Genomic DNA, 22,500 nt, shown 5'->3' with positions numbered 1-22,500 from the left:
GTCTGTTCATGTCTCCGTCTGTTCATCTCTCCGTCTGTTCATGTCTCCGTCTGTTCATGTCTCCGTCTGTTCATCTCTCCGTCTGTCCGTCCGTCTGTTTCTCCTCAGGGTCAAGAAGAAGGAGTTCAGTCTGGAGGAGATCTACACCAACAAGAACTTCAGCAAACCCCCGGAAAGGTGCTCACTACATCCGACCTCTGACCTCCACCTCTCTCCTCCATCTCTCCTCCATCTCTCTTCAACCTCTCCTCTCCTCCATCTCTCCTTCATCTCTCTTCAACCTCTCCTCTTCTCCGTCTCTTCTCCATCTCCTTCATTTCTCCTCATCACTCCTCCATCTCTCCTCTTCTCCACCTCTCCTTCATCTCTCCTCCTTCCCTAATCCTTCTCTCTTCCATCTCTCCTCCGTCTCTCCTTCGACCCTTTATTCTAACCGCTGTGTGTGTGTTTTTTGTGTGTGTTTTCAGTCGTCTGGAGACGATCTTTGAAGCTCCTCTGAGTCGTAAAAACGGCGCCGAGGCCTGGTGCGGGCAGAAGCGGGTCAAGCGTTTCCTGGAGTTCCCGGAGCTCGGAGAATCTCGACGACCCAAGAAACCTCTGGTGGGAGCGGCCAAAGCCAACGCCGCCATCTCCAGGAAACGCCGCGGCAACAGGGAGGAGCCGGCGCTGGCGTCCGACCCCGACTCTCTGCTCTGCGCCAAACTGGAGCAGCTGGCGGCGTGGCTCGCCCACAACTACAGCTGACCGCGGGAACGAAGGACACGCCGCGGGAACGAAGGACACGCCGCGGGAACGAAGGACACGCTGCGGAAGAGCGAGAGCGGGGGAATAAAGGAGACCTGAGGGGCGGAGTTTAATGTGGCGAGAGTCCAGGGGGTTATTTATACGTGTATCTGCTGAGGTTGGTCGCCACGGCAACCGGCGCCACGTTTAGTCCAACTGTAATCACCATTCTCCGAGCGTTCAGACACTCCAATAAAAAGCTCTGGAAGAAAGGACGAGTCTGGGCTGCACTCACTCCAGGACCTGGACTAGGACCTGGACTAGGACCTGGACTAGGACCTGGACTAGGACCTGGACTAGGACCTGGACTAGGACTAAACCAGTGCTTGAGTAAAATGTGAACTAAACCTGCATTAAACCTGGTCTACATCAGAACTAAACCACATCAGGTCTACATCAGGACTAAATTTGGCCTACACTAAACTTGGTCTAAACTCGGTCTTCATCAGGACTGAACCCGGTCTACATCAGGACTGAACCCGGTCTTCATCAGGACTGAACCCGGTCTACATCAGGACTGAACCCGGTCTACATCAGGACTGAACCCGGTCTTCATCAGGACTGAACCCGGTCTTCATCAGGACTGAACCCGGTCTTCATCAGGACTGAACCCGGTCTTCATCAGGACTGAACTCGGTCTACATCAGGACTAAACTCGGTCCCGCCTGTGTTCTCGGGCCTTTTCGACGGGCGCCATCTTGAGGACTTTTGACGTTTGTTCAGAAGATGTAATATTTAATTTAAACTGTGTAATCGCCATGGCAACAGTGCTACTTTCTGAGCCCACCGGAGAATGTTCCGGTGAGTTCTGCTTCATTTCAGGTTCCGCTGCTTTCGTGTTCTCCTGGGGTCAGAGGTCAACGACTTCAAAAGAGCTTCAGACGATCATGAAGTCCAAACGTTCTCACAAAAACACGAGGAGATCGTCTGCTGTTTCAGAGGAGATCTTCTGCTGTTTCAGAGGAGATCTTCTGCTGTTTCAGAGGAGATCTTCTGATTTCTGCTGTTTCAGAGGAGATCTGTTTTCTTCTGCTGTTTCAGAGGAGATCTTCTGCTGTTTCAGAGGAGATCTTCTGCTGTTTCAGAGGAGATCTTCTGCTGTTTCAGAGGAGATCTTCTGCTGTTTCAGAGGAGATCTTCTGCTGTTTCAGAGGAGATCTTCTGCTGTTTCAGAGGAGATCTTCTGCTGTTTCAGAGGAGATCTTCTGCTGTTTCAGAGGAGATCTTCTGCTGTTTCAGAGGAGATCTTCTGCTGTTTCAGAGGAGATCTTCTGCTGTTTCAGGGGAGATCTTCTGCTGTTTCAGAGGAGATCTTCTGCTGTTTCAGAGGAGATCTTCTGTTGTTTCAGAGGAGATCTTCTGCTGTTTCAGAGGAGATCTTCTGCTGTTTCAGAGGAGATCTTCTGCTGTTTCAGAGGAGATCTTCTGCTGTTTCAGAGGAGATCTTCTGCTGTTTCAGAGGAGATCTTCTGTTGTTTCAGAGGAGATCTTCTGCTGTTTCAGGAGGAGATCTTCTGCTGTTTCAGAGGAGATCTTCTGCTGTTTCAGAGGAGATCTTCTGCTGTTTCAGAGGAGATCTTCTGCTGTTTCAGAGGAGATCTTCTGTTGTTTCAGAGGAGATCTTCTGCTGTTTCAGAGGAGATCTTCTGCTGTTTCAGAGGAGATCTTCTGCTGTTTCAGAGGAGGAGATCTTCTGCTGTTTCAGAGGAGATCTTCTGCTGTTTCAGAGGAGATCTTCTGCTGTTTCAGAGGAGATCTTCTGTTGTTTCAGAGAGGAGATCTTCTGCTGTTTCAGAGGAGATCTTCTGCTGTTTCAGAGGAGATCTTCTGCTGTTTCAGGGGAGATCTTCTGCTGTTTCAGAGGAGATCTTCTGCTGTTTCAGAGGAGATCTTCTGCTGTTTCAGAGGAGATCTTCTGTTGTTTCAGAGGAGATCTTCTGCTGTTTCAGGGGAGATCTTCTGCTGTTTCAGAGGAGATCTTCTGCTGTTTCAGGGGAGATCTTCTGCTGTTTCAGAGGAGATCTTCTGTTGTTTGTGTTGGAGCCTCGTCCTTAAACCGATCGTGTCCCTCTGACCTGGTCTTGGTTCTTGTCTTGGTTCTGGTCGGTTCCAGGTTTCACGAGAGCAGCTCCTCGGCCTTCGATCACAGACGCATTTATTCGTTTCATTTTCATCGTTTTTATTTGTTCAGACTCGTTTTTTTTCTTGTGCGGCGGCAGCTACTTTTCTCTCCACGCTCCACAGGCGCCTACGCAGACGCAGACGCCTACGCAGACGCACGACGCCTCGTCCGACGCCTCGTCCGGCGCCTCGTCCGACGCCTCGGCGCCTCGTCCGGCGCCTCGTCGCCTCGTCCGACACCTCTGAATGTCGTTCTTTTTAAAACTCCCAGATTCTGCTCACGTCACGTTCTGTTCTGACGTCACACGATGTCCCGCAGTGGGGCTTTAACGCTGCTCTAACGTCCCGTCCTCCTCAGAATCAGACCTTGTGTTTTGTTTCGTTTCGTTCACACACATTTGTCTCCCCCCTTGTGATGTCATCAGGTGGTCGCCCGTAAATGGTCCTCTGGGTTTTTAAAGTCCACTCGTCTTCACAACTCTTTTTCGGATCATTCTGGGTCAAACTACCGTAAAGTTTCACATAAAATTGACTCTTTGAGATGCAAAAACACGTTAAAGAGAAAAACTCAGGTCCGTGTAACGTTCATTCTTTTTGAATTTCAATTAAGAACGAAATAAATAAATAAATAAAATGGAAAAACTGTTTGAAATTGTCACGATGAAACTTTAAACTTAGACAAACTTTATTGATCCACGAGGGAAATGATTTGGACTCAGGAGTCACATCATCAATATAATAACAAATATAATAAAAAATATAAATGGTAATAAATTCTAAATAATAATAACAAATTCTAAATAAGTAGCAAAAAAGAGCAAGAAATAAACTTTAAATTAAATATTGGAAATAGAGCTCGGAATCCGTCGCCTTGAAAACGGAAAATTATATTGAAAATTTGACTGCGGAACGACTCAAATCCAGAACGATCTTGGGAAATTCTAGTCTCGGTGCCGATACTTTGCGGCGTCATTGTGCCGGGGGCGTTCTACGTGTACGTCTAGGGAAGAAAGTGCAGCAGTTACCGTGGTGACGCAGCAACAAAATTTTTATTTTCCCGCGACGAGTCCGAGCTGCGACTGACTGTGACGTGTTATTCGAGAGGGACTCTCTGGAATGTTCCGCAGTGCGACATTAAGCAGTTACATTTATTCAAGTAAACGTCATGTTAGAGCTCAAAAATCGAGAGAAAAACAGGTGTTCTGACGGTGAGGGGCGTCGCCTCTCCGCAGATCCGACCTGTAACTCTGTCCAGGTTTTTCCCATTTTATTGTTTTTGTGTCTTAATTGAAATTCAAAAGTTCAAATGTTACACGAACCCTTCAGCCTAAATGTGGAGGTTTGTGCGATAAATGTGTGTGAATGAAACAAAAAAAAAAACTTCTCCAGGTTTGTTTGTGACGAGGAAACGACGTTAGACCAAATCAGAAAATGGTTTCATCCTCCGTGTGACTCCAGTGCCGGCAGCTATTGTTTTTAGCCTGATTTTAGCTGCTTAAGTATTTCCAGCTGAGTGTAAATGAATGTAAATAAGACGTATTTGAAAAACCGCACCGAAGCGAAATGTAGGAGTTTTAACGTTCGTTTCGTGCAGCTCGTTTGTGTAAAAAAAAATAAAAATAAAACTTTGTACAAATGATTCTAGAGGAGCCGTTTTCTCGTTTAAAGTCGTGTGTAAATATCCGGGCCTTCGCTGTAAAGCCTTAAAAACCCGTTCAGATTTGTGTCATTTTTTGTTTTGTTTTTGTAGACGCCGAATCGAGTGAAGGCGAAAACGACGCACAAAACCCCGAACCGTTTTGTAAAGAAAACCACAAACAAAACAATGCAATAATGAACTGGAGAGAGGAGAGCGCGACGCCACCGCGACCACAAAAAACACAAACCTAAAACCTCAAACCTATCCACACAGTATTTTTATTTTATTTTTTGAAGTAGTAGTAGCGATATTTTCAATACGATACCGTGTTATGCTCTTGGCGAGTATCGCAATATCGAACCAACGGAGCTCAACAGTCTCAGTCTGGTCGGTAAAAAGTTAATTTTCCGTTCGTTTTTCCCATGAACTTTTAGAAAATTCTGTTAAGAGTTTTTAAATTGTGCTTTCTCGACTTAAAACAGACAAAATTCAGAAAATTTTTTAGTGATTTGGTGGTTTATAAAGTTTTGGAAACAGATAAAAATAAAACGACAAATAAAACGAAAAAAACCCCCGACTATTTTCTTTATTATTTGTCTCCAAAACCAAAATGGAAAAAAACAGATGATTAATTTTTTCAGTTTTTGATTTTGTGTTTAAATGAAAAATGGAAAAAACGGAAATGAAAAATGGAAAAAACGGATGACTGATGGACTGAACCAGGACTGAACCAGGACTGGACTACCAGGACTAAACCAGGACTGAACCAGGACTGAACCAGGACTGAACCAGGACTAAACCAGGACTAAACCAGGACTGAACAGGACTAAGGACTAAACCAGGACTAAACCAGGACTAAACCAGGACTAAATCAAGACTGAACCGGTCTCAGTTCCAGTCTCAGTCCTGGCCTGGTCCAGATCTCAGTCCCGGTCCTGACACTCAGTCCTGGTTCAGTCCTGGTTCAGTCCTGGTTCAGTCCTGGTTCAGTCCTGGTTCAGTCCTGGTTCAGTCTTTTATCCGTTATCCATTTTTTCCGTTTTTCTTTTAAACACAAAATCTAAAACTGAAAAAACGACTCATTATCTGTTTTCATTTTGGCTTTGGAAACAAATAATGAAGAAAATATTCACATTTTTGGTTTTATTTTGAAAAACGAATGAACGAATTATACATGAATTCTCTTGGAGCTTTTATTCTGAAAGTCTGAGAAAATCGAATGGGAAATGGACTTCCTGAACCACGGGGCTGAACCCTGAGCCTCAAACAAAACGGATCCAAGTTGTTTTTTTTGCACGAGAATCAAGAATTTTCAATACTTCGAAATCACTACTATTACTATTTAAAGATTTAAGTTAAAATGACTTAAAGTTCAAAATGATTTCAGTCGTTTGATTTGTAGGCGACTCTGTTTTCGTCGTTCGTTTTTAAGCGAGTCGATCGTCCGTCCGCGTCGGGAAAATCGTCCGTTCCTCTGACCCAAAACAATCGCCTTGAAAATGGGAAACTATATCGGAAAATTTTACTTCAAAACGACTCAAATCCAGAACGATATCGGGAAATTCTAGTCTCTGTGCCGATACTTTTGCGGCGTCATCGTGCCGGGGGTGTTCAGCGTGTATGTCTAGGGTAGAATGTTCAGCAGCAACAAATTTTTCATTTTCCCGTGACGAGTCCTGAGCTGCGACTGTGACTCTCGTGTTACTCGAGAGGAACTTAAAGCTGCACTGCGTTACTTTTGCTGTTTGGGTTCTGTCGCTGCTCGTTTCCGTGGAGACGTCGTCACTGTGTCTGGAATGTTCCGCAGTGCAACATTAATCAGCTGCTCTTTCACGTTTTTTCAAGTAAAAGTGATTTTAGAGCTCAAAAATCCCCAGAGAAAAACAGGTGCCTCTCCGCAGATCTAACCCGTAACTCTGTCCGGGTTTGGTCTCCATGGAGATGGAAAGGTTTAATGCCACACTGCGGAACATTCCAGACCAAAAAAAAAAAAAAAAGCAAAAACAGCGCAGATTGAGTTCTTTTCGGTCGGGTTGGATTTAAAGTGGTGAAGCGTCAGACAGAGCGGTGCCTCCGGTTAGCGTCTCGTCGTGGATGAATGTGGACGACGTCGGCCGCAGAGTCTCGGTGTTTTCCGTCCCGTCGTCGTCTCCTCGTCCTCGCGCTCTCCTCCTCCTCCGTCCTCGTGTCCGTGCTGAATTCCCGCGCTGTTTTTTCTACCGTCTGATGAAGTTATTTATTGTCGAGTTTTGCTTCGGATTCGGGCGACGCTGAGGAAAAACTCGTCCGGAGGATTTCAGACGCTTTTCAGACGAGCCTTTTCTGTACTTCCTGTTTGTTTCTGGCGTGTTTCTCCTCCGCGCGTCCGTGTAAATGTCCGTGTGAGTTTTGTAAATGTGGGTTGTTCCGGCGGAGAAGCGCTGGGCTCGTGTGTAAATGATCTGGATTTTTAAATGGTGTTTAGTTTTTACAGTTCAATAAATATAACGACGTATTAAACCAAAAAACAACAACAACAACACGAGTTTCACTTTGTTCACCTGCACAAACTCACCCTGACCTCTGACCTCTGACCTTTCACCTTCACCTTTATCTGGTTTTATTTTTTCCTTCTGACCAGAGACGCAGCGATTCAGTTTCCCCACGATTCGATACGAGGCTCCAGACACCAGTCACGATATCGAATCGATTAAAAAACAAACTAATGAGTAAAAAATAAAAACACTGATGTTAATGAAACACACACACACAACACTTTACACACAACACTTTACACACAACACTTTACACACAACACTTTACACACAACACTTTTACACACACAACACTTTACACACACACAACACTTTACACACAACACTTTACACACACTTTACACACACACACTTTACACACAACACTTTACACACAACACTTTACACACACTTTACACACACACAACACTTTACACACAACACTTTACACACAACACTTTACACACAACACTTTACACACAACACTTACACAAACACTTTACACACTACACTTTACACACAACACTTTACTTTACACACACACTTTACACACACACTTTTCACACACAACACTTTACACACAACACTTTACACACAACACTTTACACACAACACTTTACACACTACACTTTACACACTACACTTTACACACTACACTTTACACACTACACTTTACACACTACACTTTACACACACACTTTACACACACACACTTTACACACACTTTACACACAATACTTTACACACAACACTTTACACACTACACTTTACACACTACACTATACACACTACACTATACACACTACACTTTACACACTACACTTTACACACACACACACTTTACACACACACACACTTTACACACACACTTTACACACACAACACTTTACACACAACACTTTACACACAACACTTTACACACAACACTTTACACACTACACTTTACACACTACACTTTACACACTACACTTTACACACAACACTTTACACACACTTTACACACACACTTTACACACACACTTTACACACAACACTTTTACACACTACACGTTACACACTACACTTTACACACTACACTATACACACTACACTATACACACTACTATACACACTACACTATACACACTACACTATACACACTACACTTTACACACACACACACTTTACACACACACTTTACACACACAACACTTTACACACAACACTTTACACACACTTTACACACTACACTTTACACACTACACTTTACACACTACACTTTACACACTACACTACACACACACACAACACTTTACACACACACACACTACACGTTACACACTACACTTTACACACTACACTTTACACACACACTTTACACACACACTACACTTTACACACTACACTTTACCACACACTACACTTTACACACACTACACTTTTCACACACACTTTACACACACACTTTACACACACAACACTTTACACACACAACACTTTAACACACAACACTTTACACACACACAACACTTTACACACACACAACACTTTACACACACAACACTTTACACACAACACTTTACACACAACACTTTACACACTACACTTTACACACTACACTTTACACACTACACTTTACACACTGCACTTTACACACTGCACTTTACACACTGCACTTTACACACTGCACATTACACACTACACATTACACACTACACTTACATTACACACAATCCACTGCACACACATTACACACAATACACACTACACACAACAGTTTTACACACACTACACATTACACACTACACACTACACATTACACACTACACATTACACACTACACTTACACACACTGCACACTATACATTACACACAAATAACACACTACACACAACAGTTTACACACTACACATTACACACTGCACTTTACACACACACATTACACACTACACTTTACACACTACACATTACACACTGCACTTTACACACTGCACATTACACACTGCACATTACACACTACACATTACACACTACACATTACACACACTCGTGGACAGTTGGAGTTTATTTTTCTTCAGGTAAATTCAGAGCAGAGTTTCTCGGTGTTTTAGATTTTAATAATAAAACAGTACGAGGCTCCTCCCACTCTGCCCCCTCCTCCTGCAGAGACAGTACGAGGCTCCTCCCTCTCTACCAAAACAAACGACACAGAGACCTGGAGCGACTCGACTGGATCCACCGACACGAACATCGAGTCACGACACCAGAATCCAACGAGTCGGTTTTATATCGTTTATCGTTATGTCTCTAATTGTGACACAAGAAGCTGAACTGTGTCTTTAATGAGACTGAACCGAGTCAGATCTGCGTCTGGACTGAACCACAACAAACAACAAGAAGAAAAGAAGAAACTGGAGCTGTGTGTTTTTCAGACTCTGGTCACTTTATTTTATTTATTTTATTTACATCAGAAAACTTTTCTCTGGAGAAAATGACCTAAACCTGTGATTTTAACACAAACACACTGTACTGAGCTCGCCTCTCCACGGATCTGACCTGTAACCTGCTCATCTACGTTTAAAGTGATATTCTGTCACTTTCTGTTTCCTTGGAGAATGTTCTTCATGTCACAGTGTGGAATATTCTCTCCAAGAAACATTTCCACGGAAACAAACCGGAGGCAGAATCAGAGTCAGGTCTGTGGAGGGGCGAGCTCTGTGTGTGTGTGTCTGTGTGTGTGTGTGTGTGTGTGTGTGTGTGTGTGTGTGTGTGTGTGTGTGTGTGTGTGTGTGTGTGTGTGTGTGTGTGTGTGTGTGTGTGTGTGTGTGTGTGTGTGTGTGTGTGTGTGTGTCTGTGTGTGTGTGTCTGTGTGTGTGTGTGTGTGTCTGTGTGTGTGTGTGTGTGTGTGTGTGTGTGTGTCTGTGTGTGTGTGTGTGTGTGTGTGTGTGTGTGTGTGTGTGTGTGTGTGTGTGTGTGTGTGTGTGTGTGTGTGTGTGTGTGTGTGTGTGTGTGTGTGTGTGTGTGTGTGTGTGTGTGTGTGTGTGTGTGTGTGTGTGTGTGTGTGTGTGTGTGTGTGTGTGTGTGTGTGTGTGTGTGTGTGTGTGTGTGTTGTGTGTTTGGGGCGAGTAACAAATCCTCAGTGGAAAAAACCCAGGCTTTTATTGGAGTTTATTTTTGGCTTTAAAGCTGCACTCAGGAACATTCCAGGACAGTGACATCATGAAGATGAGCAGGCGGCAGTGCAGGAAAATTCCAGAGTGGAGCATTAATAAACGTTGGTGGTGTTTACATCGTCTGGAGCTCGTTTAAACATCGAGAGGCGAGTTTATCTCCAAATCCACAACAGGAATTTGACTGTTTCACCCACGACCTTTGACCTTTTACTTTATAAACACACAGAACAAGCAAACTACACACACACACACACACAGAGAACACGCAAACTATACACACACAACACAGACACACACACACACACACACACACACACAAACACACACACACAAGAGACACACGCACACACACAGAACATGCAGTGCTCTGTCATGGCAAAATAAAAGTAACAAACTTTTCAACTTGAAGTGCATTTGTTCAAAAAAAAAACAAGTTCGGTCCCTGTCGGTCTGGTCCAGGTCTCGGTCTGGTCCAGGTCTCGGTCTCAGGTCTCAGTTTGGTCCAGGTCTCGGTCTGGTCCAGGTCTCAGTTTGGTCCAGGTCTGGTCCAGGTCTCAGTCCGGTCCAGGTCTCGGTCCGGTCCAGGTCCGGTCCAGGTCTCGGTCCAGGTCTCGGTCTGGTCCAGGTCTCGGTCCGGTCCAGGTCTCAGTTTGATCCAGGTCTCAGTTTGGTCCAGGTCTCAGCCTCCAAAATAAAAGCGTGCGTGAGGTTCAGTCTTTTAATGTGGCGAGGTAGGAGACGAGCGCCATGAGGACGGGCGCGGCGGCGAGCAGAGCGAACAGACACACGATCGACACGATGCTCCACTTTTTGGCCTTTTGGGCGAAAACAGCGGCGGCGACCGGATCATGTCTCTGACGCTCTTTGGCCTGGAAGACAAAACACAACGTCTTTAGGACAGGGACAGAGACAGGGACAAGACAGAGGGACAGGAGACAGGGACAGGGACAGAGACAGGGACAGGGACAAGAGACAGGGACAGGAGACAGGGACAAGAGACAGGGACAAGAGACAGGGACAGGGACAGACAGGGCAGGGCAGGTGACAGGGACAGTGACAGGGGCGCACCTTGACGGAGTACTTGAGGGCGATGATCCCGACACACGACAGGCCGCACACGATGCTGATGATTGACAGGCGTCTGTAGTGATCGTCGCGGCAACAGCCCCGGAGTCGTCCCCCCCGGCGACGGGAGCTCGGGTCCTTCGGGTCCCTCGGGTCCTCCGGGTCCTCGGACTCGTGACCCGAGCCCGGACCGATGATCACCTCCCCCACGTCCTCGTCCCCCGTCCAGGGCATCTGACGGAAACACCAAGAACATGAACGACTAAACGGTAAACGACTAAACGACTAAACGGTAAACGGTGAACGGTGAACGTGAGGCCCGCGGAACAGAACCTCAAGAACCTACAGAAACTTTAGAAACTTTACAAACTGTAGAACTTTTAGGTTTAGTCCTGGTTTAGTTCTGTTTTAGTCCTGGTCCAGTCCTGGTTCAGTCCTGGTTTAGTCCTGGTTTAGAAGTGGTTTAGTCCTGGTTCAGTCCTGGTTTAGTCCTGGTTCAGTCCCTGGTTTAGTCCTGGTTTAGACCTGGTTTAGAAGTGGTTTAGTCCTGGTTCAGTCCTGGTTTAGTCCTGGTTTAGTCCCAGTCCTGGTTTAGTCCTGGTCCAGTCCTGGTTTAGTCCTGTTTAGTCCTCCAGTCCTGGTTTAGTTTAGTCCTGGTTAGTCCTAGTCCTGGTTTAGTCCTGGTAGTCCTGTTTTCCTGGTTTAGTCCTAGTCTAGTCCTGGTCTAGTCCTGTTAGTCCTTAGTCCTGGTTTTAGTCCTGGTCTAGTCCTGTCTAGTCCTGGTTAGTCCTGGTCCAGTCCTGGTTTATCCTGGTCAGCCTGTTTAGTCCTGGTTAGTCCTGGTCCTTTCCTGGTTAGTCCTGGTTAGTCCTTTCAGTTCTCAGTTAATTATCTCATGATGTGACAATACAAATTTAAGAAAACATTTTATTTGTTAAAATCGTGTTTAAAGTTTCAGAAAAAATATTCTGTCAATGAGTGGAATTTTGAACAGATTTTCCCGCGGACGTCATCAGAGAAGTAACATCAATCTTCAGGAGCGTGACAACCATGTGTGAGCAGTCTCATCAGAGCCAATGGACCGACCAAATCATCAGACCAGGACTAAACCAGACTTTAAACCAGGTCTAAAACCAGGACTAACCAGACTAAACCAGGTCTAAAGTGACACACAATCTATTCCAGTCTGAACATACAATCCAGAGTCGACACTCAAGGTGAACATCATCAGAGTGATATCATCAGTGTACATCAGCTATTGTGTGAGCGTTCATCCGTTAAAACCAGACCAAACCCAGCGTCTAAACCAGGCATGACAATACAATCACGGGAAAGTCCACATTCAAATCGCCAGGACTGTGATCATCAAATCACCGAGGGCCTAAAACCCGTAACAGTCTATCCAACGCATGGAGACCTATATGATGTGCACCATCAGTGAGTGAGCTAAATGACATCATCGATCAGTAAAGACCAGATTCATATCAAGTTTTGACACAGGAGTCACTCAGAACCAGGACATTCAATCAAGTGTCGACATCACACAGTAGTATATGACATCACTCCAAGAGAGGGTTATCTAAACATCACCCGGTATGAACAACCTATGTGTCCCCATACAAATCACTCTACGAGGAAGCTGATTAAACATCCCATTCCTGAAGATCAATCATTAAATCACCTAGTGACATCATCAGGGAGTGACCTAAAACCATCAGATAAATCAGTAGATACAAATGCGTGAGCTATTCATCATAGATAGACAATGCATCGAAGAGCCTACAATCAAGCCCGAGACAGTGCATTCCGGTTGTGAAAACACAGGTCCCATCAGAACAGTGACATCATCAGTGTCGACCATGAAGTGATCCAAATAAAATCAGCAGTGAAACATCAGTTCCAGAGTGAAACACCAATGGAACACTAATATCCAAAGAGTGGGACCCACCCATGAATGTGACAATCATCAGACGTACAAGCTATCAGTTCACCCGAGTGACATCATCAGAGTACATCATCAAGAGTGTACCCGGTGCGATCTAAGCCAGTGACTTCAATACCATGTGTGACAGTCATCAGTGTGACCATCATCAGAACAGTAGAGCATCATACGTTAGTGACACCTATGTTGTGCACATCATCAAGTGGTATCATCATCAGTGTGACCATCAGTCAGAGTGATATCATCAGAGTGTGACAACCAGGCTAAACCAGGACTAAACCAGGACTAAATCAGGTCTAACCAGTCTAAACCAGGACTAAACCAAGGTTCGTGTGAGCATCATCAACCAGGACTGACATCATCAGACGACATCATCGTGATGTATCAGTCATGCTATGCCGAGTTGAAATCCATCAGAGTCTGTATGAACCAGGGGGGGTAAGTGTACTAATCACGCTATCAGAGCTTATCAATCATCAGAGTGACAGTCTCAGACCAGTGACGACTCATAAACCAGACACTGTGTACATCACCTCAGAAGTTGTACATCACTCAGTGAATTGAACACAGTGAGTTGACACTCATTACAGAAGTACATCATCATCGAAGTGACGAGTCATCAGAAGTGAACATCATATGTGGTGTTACACCACTCATCACAAGGACATACATCAGAAGTGAACATCAATCAGAGTGCAGCAATCATCGAGTGTCTCAGACATCCCATGATGTGACATCATCACGTGTGACATCACCAGATGACATCAATCATGTACATATTGATAGTAACAATTCATCCCAGAATGACAGACTTCAATCAAGAATGACATCATCAGTCATGACGTCTATCCAGCTAAACCGACATAATCAGTCTAAACCAGATGAAACATTCCTAATAACGCTAGTGACATCAAATCTAGAGAGCCTATGGACACTACATACAGAAGTGACATCTCAGTTGTGACATCATTAATAGTTGACATCAATCAGTTGCATCATCAACTTCTATGTATTTATCATATTTGTTGTGATGTTGTCATCTACTGTGTGATTGGATGTATTTACTTTTTATAATAATCTTATTATTTTCTATTTATATCTATTTTATGTATCCTTATGTTTCTTATCTCGACACTCTTCTGCTTCATCTCTATCATATCTATTCTTTATGCTGGTTTTCACACATATTCTATCTATCTTATTATGTATGATGCCCCAGGACCTTATTGCACCGTCTATTATTCTTATATCCTCTAGAACCATGAACCCTTTATTTATCTCTATATTTATATTATATGTTCCTCAGATAATTATATCTTTTTTGTGTGTGCTCGCGGGATGTGTTGATAATAGTCTCTTTTTTTTTTTGTGTTTATACTCTTACGCTATGTCCCTATTTTTTTTTTTTTTTTTTTTTTTTTTTTTTTATTTTTTTTGTTTTTTTTATTATTTTTTTATTTATTTTTTTTTTTTAACATTTTTTTTTTTTTTATTTATCTTTTCTTTGGGTTTTTGTTATTTTATTTTCTTGTGTTTTCTGTTCTCTTTTTTTCTTTATTTTTTACTATTCTGTTTTTGTCTTTTTTTTTTATTTTTCTTTTCAACCACATTCTGGTCTATAAGACCCAGACCAACTTGACCTCAGGTGACCCTTTCTTCCCCTTTTTTATATTCTTTTTATATTTAGTTTTATCTACTCTATATTTTTCCTTTTCTCTTTTTTGATATTTTTTGTTTATGGTTGTTTTTCTCTTCTTTGAGATCTGTGTTGCGTGGTTTGTCTTGTTTTTTTTAGTATTGATCCTGTGCGGCTTTAGTTTGTATTTTTGCGCGTTTATGGTATTTTTGTGTTGTGTTAGTTTTGGTTGTGTGCTTGCTTATAGATTCTCCGGTTCTGGTTGTGTTCTTTGTAGGTATTGCAGTCTGCCAGTATATGGTTTTGTGATTCTCCTTATTTTAGGTAGCGCCTATGACTGCTTTATTTTGTGTGGTCAGGTTTATTCGCTGCTTGAGGACGTCTGGCTTATTAGTACGCCTGCGATTGATACTCGGTTGTCTGTGTTTTTAGGACCTCCTTGGGTAGCACCTTAATAGGAACGTCAGACCGCTTTTTTCTGAGTTTCAGTGTAGCGTCCCATTAGTATTCTTAATGTGTTAGAGTACCTGCGTATCGTTGTCATAGCGGCGGTTTCCTGAATATTCCTGAGATGCCGTTGGTAGACCTTTTCTGTAGCCTTATGATTGGCTCAATGATTGCTCTTTCTATTATCTCTCTCATGTACCCACACATATTATTTGACGCCTCAGACCTACCCAGGACCAGTACGACCAGACCCGAGACCTGGTAGACCCGCAGACCGCTAAACCGGTAGACCGTTAGACCCACAGACCAAGGACCGAGACCAAACCGCCAGACCATATAAGACCCAGACCTAGACCCCAGACTACCCCCTGATCCTGCCAAACCCAGACCCCAGACCTAACCCAGACCCAGACCTAAACCCCTAGATCCAACCCGACCTAGACCCAGATCCCTCGAAGGACCGCAGAACCTTCTGAGGACCGCAGACCCAATCCTACGCAACAGACCGAAGACCAAGAACCTGTCGATGAACCTAGACCCAGTGACCCATGAGACCCAGAGCCGTATCGACCAGAACCCAGGAGCCTTAACTATCCCAGACCTGGTTCATGACCCAGACCGGCAGACCTAGACATCATGACCGTGGAACCCGAGTCACCTATAGACCAAACCCGTCATTGACCAGAGCTCCCTGACCGCCATGACCAAACCGAAGACCCAATAGACCTAAGACCAGTCTGAGAAGGCTCGCGAGACCCAGACCCGATGACCTCCAGGACCCAACCCAGACCGAAGACCCATGAGCCAAGACCTAAGACCTAAGCTCAGAGACCAAGACGCAGACCAGACCAAGACGAAGACCGCTACAGGAGGTCTGGGCTCTATGAGGACCGTCAGGGTCGTTATCCGATACAGTTAGGACCGGATACGATTGCGCAATGTATGTCTCCTCAGACCCAGGGATCTTCTCTAAGCCCAACCGATCGCGGCCGAGTCTGACCAAGAGCGTCCAAATGCAGGTCTGGGTCTAGGGGTCCATCTGATCTTAGTCTTGGGTCTGTAGTCCCTCCAAGACGCCGAGATGCCTCGGACCAGACCCATGATCCCAGAGCTCAAGACCCTCGTGAGAGGTCTGGGCCCAGGGGTCTGACCCAGAGTCCTGGCGGTCTTGGTCGGTCTGGTCTGGGGTATCGGGTCTGCCAAGACCGGTCTTGATCTTGTACTGGACGTCCTGTCTGAAGTCTGGGATCTGAGCCGTCCCTGCGTTGGATCCTTAGGTCTTGGTCTGTCCCTTGGTCTCAGGTCTAGTCTAGGTTTCCAAGACCGCAGATTTGGAGCCCAGTCTGTAGCCCGTATGTACCTCTAGGACCGCAGATCCCTAGTGGAGTCCTACCGACCGTAATACCGAGAGACCAATACAAATCAAACCAGACCCAGAAAACCCAACCCAGACCCAGATCAGACCAACCAAGACCAAGACCAGAGACTAAGACCAACCCAAGACCCAGACCCAGGACCCAGACCCAGACCCAGACCCAGACAGACAGACCAGACCAAAAAGAGCCCAGACCAGACCAAAGACCAAGACCAAGACAAGAACCAAACCAAACCAAGACAAGACCCAGACCCAGCCCAGACCCAGGCACCCAGACTGCTCGCAGACATGATAAGTAGAGTTGTGGGTTTAACGTCAGTTCTGATAATTCAGGAAACAAAAACTTTACACAGTTTTATTATTTTTCATCGTCTGTCGTGATTTTCTCTAAACCACAGACGTCTGACTGTGACGGTCGAACAACGTTTCACAAATCTGTTTAGACCTGGTTTCAGTCCTGGTTTAGACTGTTTAGTCTTGGTTTAGACCGATTTAGTCTGTTTAGACCTGGTTTAATTGTAGTCCGGTTTTAGTCCTGGTTTAGTCCTGGTTTAGTCCTGGTTTAGTCCTGGTTTTAGTCCTGGTTTAGACTGGTTAGTCTTTGGTTAGTCCTGGTTTAGACCTGGTTAGTCCTGGTTCTCTCTTAGGTGGTTTAGTTCCTGGTTTAGACCTGGGTTTACCTTGGTTTAGACCGTTTTAGTTCCTGTTTTTAGTAGACCTGGTTTAGACCTGGGTTTAGTCCTGGTTTAGTCTGTTTAGACCTGTTTAGGACCTTTAACCTGTTTAGTCCTGTTTTAAGTCCTGGTCTTAGAGAGTCCTGGTTTAGACCTGGTTTAGACCTGATTGTAGTCCTGATTCCTGGTTTAGACCTGGTTAGTTTGGTTTAGTCCTGGTTTGGTCTGGTTTAGACCTGTTAGTCCTGGTTTAGTCTGTTTAGAGTTTGACCTGGTTCTGGTTTAGACCTGGTTTAGACCGTGGTTTAGTTCCTGGTTTGTCCTGTTTTTGTTAACCTGTTTAGTCCGGGTTTAGTCCTGGGTTGTGTGTTTTTCTGTAGAATTTATTTTCGAGATAAAACGCTGCTGTTAAACAAAGATAAATTTAGGTTTTCTATTCAACTGCAACTACGCAGAACTACTGTCAACACTACTACTACTACTACTACTACTGCTACTACTACTGCTACTACTCTACTACTACTACTACTACTACTACTACTCTACTACTACTACTACTACTACTACTACTACTACTGCTACTACTACTACTACTGCTACTACTACTACTACTACTACTACTACTACTACTTACTACTACTGCTACTACTACTACTACTACTACTAACTACTACTACTACTACTGCTACTACTACTACTACTACTACTACTACTACTACTACTGACTACTACTACTACTACTACTACTACTACTACTACTGCTACTACTACTACTACTACTACTACTACTACTACTACTACTGCTACTACTACTGCTACTACTACTACTACTACTACTACTACTACTACTACTACTACTACTACTGCTACTACTACTACTACTACTACTACTACTACTACTACTACTACTACTACTACTACTACTACTACTACTACTACTGCTACTACTACTACTACTACTACTACTACTACTACTGACTACTACTACTACTACTACTGCTACTACTACTACTACTACTACTACTACTACTGCTACTACGACTACTACTACTACTACTACTACTACTACTACTACTACTACTACTACTACTACTACTACTACTACTACTGCTACTACTACTACTACTACTACTACTACTACTACTACTACTACTACTACTACTACTACTACTACTACTACTACTACTACTACTACTACTACTACTACTACTACTACTACTACTACTACTACTACTACTACTACTACTACTACTACTACTACTACTACTACTACTACTACTACTACTACTACTACTACTACTACTACTACTACTACTACTACTACAAATACTACAAATACTACAAATACTACAAATACTACAAATACTACTACTATGAAATACTGATCCTGAGGTAAAAGTCTGACAGGTTTGAACAAGAACAGAAATGTCACTGCCTCATGTAAACAAAACAGACGAACACACCTGAACTGAACCAGAACTGAACCAGAACTGAACCAGAACTGAACCGGACTGGAACCCGGACTGAACCCAGGTCTGGACCAGGACTAAACCAGGTCTGGACCAGGACTAAACCAGGACTAAACCAACAGATTTCTTGTATTTTTCCTGTGACAAACTGAAAGTGCAACAGTCGTGTTTCTTGATTTCACAACAGAGACTCACCTCAGTTCAACTGCTCTCACAAAGACCGGGTTAGTCCTGGTTAGTCCTGGATTAGTCCTGGATTAGTCCTGGTTTAGACCCAGTTCAGACCTGGATTAAACCTGGTTCAGACCTGGTTCAGACCTGGTTTAGTCTCAGTTTACTCTTTCTGTTGATTTTGTTGCTGAGACCTGAAATTGTCACTTGGTTTACCAAAGGAGTCTCCTGTGCAGATTAGTCTCTTTTACAGTCCCGCTTTAGTCTAGGTTTAGATCTAGTCCTGGTTTAGTTCTAGTTTAGTCCTGGTTTAGTTCTGAACATTTAAAAAAAAAACAAATCACTCACTCTGAGCAGGTCTGACTCCTCGTTCCCACGGATCCTCCCACTCAGCAACAAAAAGAACAAATCCAAACCTTTTAGTCCTTGTTTAGTCCTGGTCTAGTCCTGGTTTAGTCCCTGGTTTAGTCCCTGGTGGGGTCTTGGTGTAGTCCAGGTTGAGTCCAGGTTGAGTCCAGCTTTAGATCCGTCTCAGACCAGTTTGAGTCCGGGGCAGGTTCAGGCTCGTCGCTGTAAAAGTTGTTGAATGACAGAAAAGCCTGAGAGCGAAACTGAGAAACACCCAAAGAAACTCCTCCCCCAGACCGGGACTAAACCAGGACTAAACCAGGTCTAAACCAGGACTAAAGCACCAGGACTAAACCAGGACTAAACCAGGACTAAACCAGGACTAAACCAGGTCTAAACCAAGGACTAAACCAGGACTAAACCAGGTCTAAACCAGGTCTAAACCGACTAAACCAGGACTAAAACCAGGACTAAAACCAGGTCTTAAACCAGGACTAAACCAGGACTAAACCAGGTCTAAACCAGGTCTAAACCTAAACCAGGACTAAACCAGGACTAAACCAGGTAAACCAGGACTAAACCAGGTCTAAACCAGGACTAAAAACCAGGACTAAACCAGGACTAAACCAGGACTAAACCAGGACTAAACCTAAACCAGGACTAAACCAGGACTAAACCAGGACTTAAACCCTAAACCAGGTCTAAACCAGACTAAACCAGGACTAAACCAGGACTAAACCAGGACTAAAACCCTAAACCAGGTCTAAACCCTAAACCAGGACTAAACCAGGACTAAACCAGGACTAAACCAAGACTAAACCACCAGGACTAAACCAGGACTAAACCAGGGACTAAACCAGGACTAAACCAGGACTAAACCAGGACTAAACCAGGACTAAACCACCAGGACTAAACCCTAAACCAGACTAAACCAGGACTAAACCAGAACTAAACCAGGACTAAACCAGGACTCTAAACCAGGACTAAACCAGGACTAAACCAGGACTAAACCAGGACTAAACCAGGACTAAACCAGGACTAAACCAGGACTAAACCAGGACTAAACCAGGACTATAAAGTTTTTCCTTCAGGTTGTGTGTTTTTAATCCTGTTCTGTTGTTGTGCCTTTGAGCAGGACACTTCTCTTCATGTTTGTTGTTTTGTTTGTTTGTTTGTTTGTTGTGGTCGTGAGTGGAGCCGTCTGCCCCGGGGCGACTCTGGCCTCGTCACCACAGACACGTTTCTCTTTTTTTAAGGAACAAAAATCCCCAGACGTTTGTTTCAGTTTCAGAGCAGAAAAGTGTCAGTGTTTACAGGAAATCACAGCGTTTCACCACAGTGTCCTGCCCCTGACCTCTGACCCCGCTCTGACCCCGCTGTGACCCCCTGACCCCGCTGTGACCCCGCTGTGACCCCACCTGACCCCTGACCCCGCTGACCCCGCTGACCCCCGCTGTGACCCCACTCTGACCTCACTCTGACCCCGCTGTGACCCCGCTCTGACCCCACTGTGACCCCACCGTGACCCCACTGTGACCCCACTCTGACCCCTGTGACCCCCACTGTGACCCCGCTCTGACCCCACTGTGACCCCACTGTGACCCCACTCTGACCCCGCTCTGACCCACTGTGACCCCACTCTGACCCCACTCTGACCCCCCTCTGACCCCGCTCTGACCCCACTGTGACCCCGCTGTGACCCCGCTGAACCTCCTGATCCCCCTGACCTCTGACCCCCTGAACCCAAGACTCAAGACCAGAGTTCACTATACATATACATATTGAAGAGTGAACTCTGTAAGACCAGGACTAAACCAGGACTAAACCAAGACTAGACCAGGACTAAACCAGGACTAAACCAAGACTAGACCAGGACTAGACCAAGACTAGACCAGGACTAAACCAGGACTAGACCAGGACTAGACCAGGACTAGACCAGGACCAGGACTAAACCAGGACTAGACCAGGACTAAAACCAGGACTAAACCAAGACTAGAAGACTAGAAAAAGACCAGGACTAGACCAAGACTAGACCCAACCAGACTAGACCAGGACTAAACCAGGGACTAGACCAGGACTAGACCAGGACTAGACCAGGACTAGACCAGGACTAGACCAAGACTAGACCAGGACTAAACCAGGACTAAACCAGGACTAGACCAGGACTAGACCAGGACTAAACCAGAACTAAACCAGGACTAGACCAGGACTAAACCAAGACCAGGACTAGACCAGGACTAGACCAGCTCCATGTTACTCAGATCCATAACTCGACTGTTTTAAGTCCAAAAACACTTTTAAAACTCAAGATTTAACAAAATATTTAAATAATTCCTTCTTTAAATAAATCACGGCTCGTGTGTTTTTAGTTCGTGAATAGAACTGATCGCCTCTCGCCCCCTGGAGGTCGTCAGGAGCATTACAGGCCCACAGTTTAAAGCAGCTTCACGTAAAACATAAAACACGTAAAACACGTAAAACATAAAACACGTGTTTAATTACATTTAATAATTATGACGTCATCGTTAATTAAACCACAGGACCGCGCACGTGACGTACACGCGCCGCGCTGACACGTGTCTGACGCACGTTCCCGGATGTCTTAGAAACTTAGAAATGTACTTCCGGTAAAAAACTAAAAACAAAACAAACAAAAATAGATAAATGAAAGAAATAAAAAAGAAACTTACTTCTGCTTAAAATAAATAAGTAATCAAAAAAAAGAAATGTACTTCGAGTTAAAAACAAAATAATAAATGAATAAAATAAATGAATTATAAATTGTAAAAAAGGAAATAAATAAAAATAAAAGAAAGAAAGAAACGTACTTTCGGGGCCCGAGGGGCGGGGCTAAGCGCGCTCCGTTAACTCCCGCCCTCTTCCGCTCACTGACCAATCAGATCACGCCAAATAGAAAACACGGAAACGACACAAAAACATCACAATCTGCCCCGTGTCCCGTGAAATACCGACAACCCCACCGCCCCACCGTCCTACAACCCCACCGTCCACGGGGTCATCTGACCGTCCCCGGTTGTGTGTTTCCGTCCCCGGGGTCAGGACCGTGATGTCTGCGGGCTCCGTGGGGCCTCTTCTCGCCTCGGAGCGCTACGGGAGCGCGGGGGTGTGGAGTTACCGGGCGGAGGGAGCGGAGATCCGGAGACA

The 22,500-nt window shown here is 44.7% G+C and overlaps 3 protein-coding genes and 1 long non-coding RNA gene across 11 annotated transcripts in view; 3 read left to right on the top strand and 1 right to left on the bottom strand.

Annotated features, from left to right (window-relative positions):
* The window catches only part of prr14 (proline rich 14), a 1,993-nt gene extending 237 nt beyond the window's left edge, over positions 1 to 1,756 (top strand). Inside the window, exons 1-2 of the mRNA XM_055152749.1 lie at positions 1 to 177; positions 468 to 1,756. The exon at positions 1 to 177 is cut by the window's left edge and continues 237 nt beyond it. Coding sequence (XP_055008724.1) covers positions 41 to 177; positions 468 to 744 — 414 coding nt within the window. The 5' untranslated portion in view covers positions 1 to 40 and the 3' untranslated portion in view covers positions 745 to 1,756. The remainder of the gene's footprint in view (positions 178 to 467) is intronic.
* An 8,806-nt stretch (positions 1,757 to 10,562) lies between these two features.
* On the top strand, positions 10,563 to 10,892 carry LOC129408712 (uncharacterized). The gene is made up of 3 exons (XR_008632095.1): positions 10,563 to 10,684; positions 10,715 to 10,748; positions 10,817 to 10,892. It is a non-coding gene; the product is annotated as an uncharacterized LOC129408712 (long non-coding RNA).
* On the bottom strand, positions 10,815 to 19,581 carry LOC110159990 (transmembrane protein 265). The gene is made up of 3 exons (XM_020924594.2): positions 19,336 to 19,581; positions 11,277 to 11,507; positions 10,815 to 11,077 (listed from the first exon to the last, which is right to left on the bottom strand). Exons 2-3 carry the CDS (start codon positions 11,505 to 11,507, stop codon positions 10,919 to 10,921), a joined length of 390 nt encoding a protein of 129 aa, XP_020780253.1. The 5' UTR covers positions 19,336 to 19,581; the 3' UTR covers positions 10,815 to 10,918.
* A 2,587-nt stretch (positions 19,582 to 22,168) lies between these two features.
* rusf1 (RUS family member 1) overlaps positions 22,169 to 22,500 on the top strand; it is a 20,405-nt gene continuing 20,073 nt past the window's right edge. For 4 of the 8 annotated variants that reach the window (XM_055152495.1, XM_055152496.1, XM_055152494.1 and 1 more), the window contains exon 1: positions 22,173 to 22,500. This exon is cut by the window's right edge and continues 52 nt beyond it. In XM_055152495.1, the coding sequence (XP_055008470.1) occupies positions 22,403 to 22,500 (98 nt within the window). In that variant the 5' untranslated portion in view covers positions 22,173 to 22,402. The other 4 variants (XM_055152492.1, XM_055152493.1, XM_055152491.1 and 1 more) reach the window with 2 other exon arrangements.

This window comes from Boleophthalmus pectinirostris, unplaced genomic scaffold, assembly GCF_026225935.1.
Source record: "Boleophthalmus pectinirostris isolate CB_2022bp ecotype Guang Dong unplaced genomic scaffold, ASM2622593v1 HiC_scaffold_17, whole genome shotgun sequence".
Classification (NCBI taxonomy): domain Eukaryota; kingdom Metazoa; phylum Chordata; class Actinopteri; order Gobiiformes; family Gobiidae; genus Boleophthalmus; species Boleophthalmus pectinirostris.
This window is presented reverse-complemented; position numbering and strand designations above follow the sequence as displayed.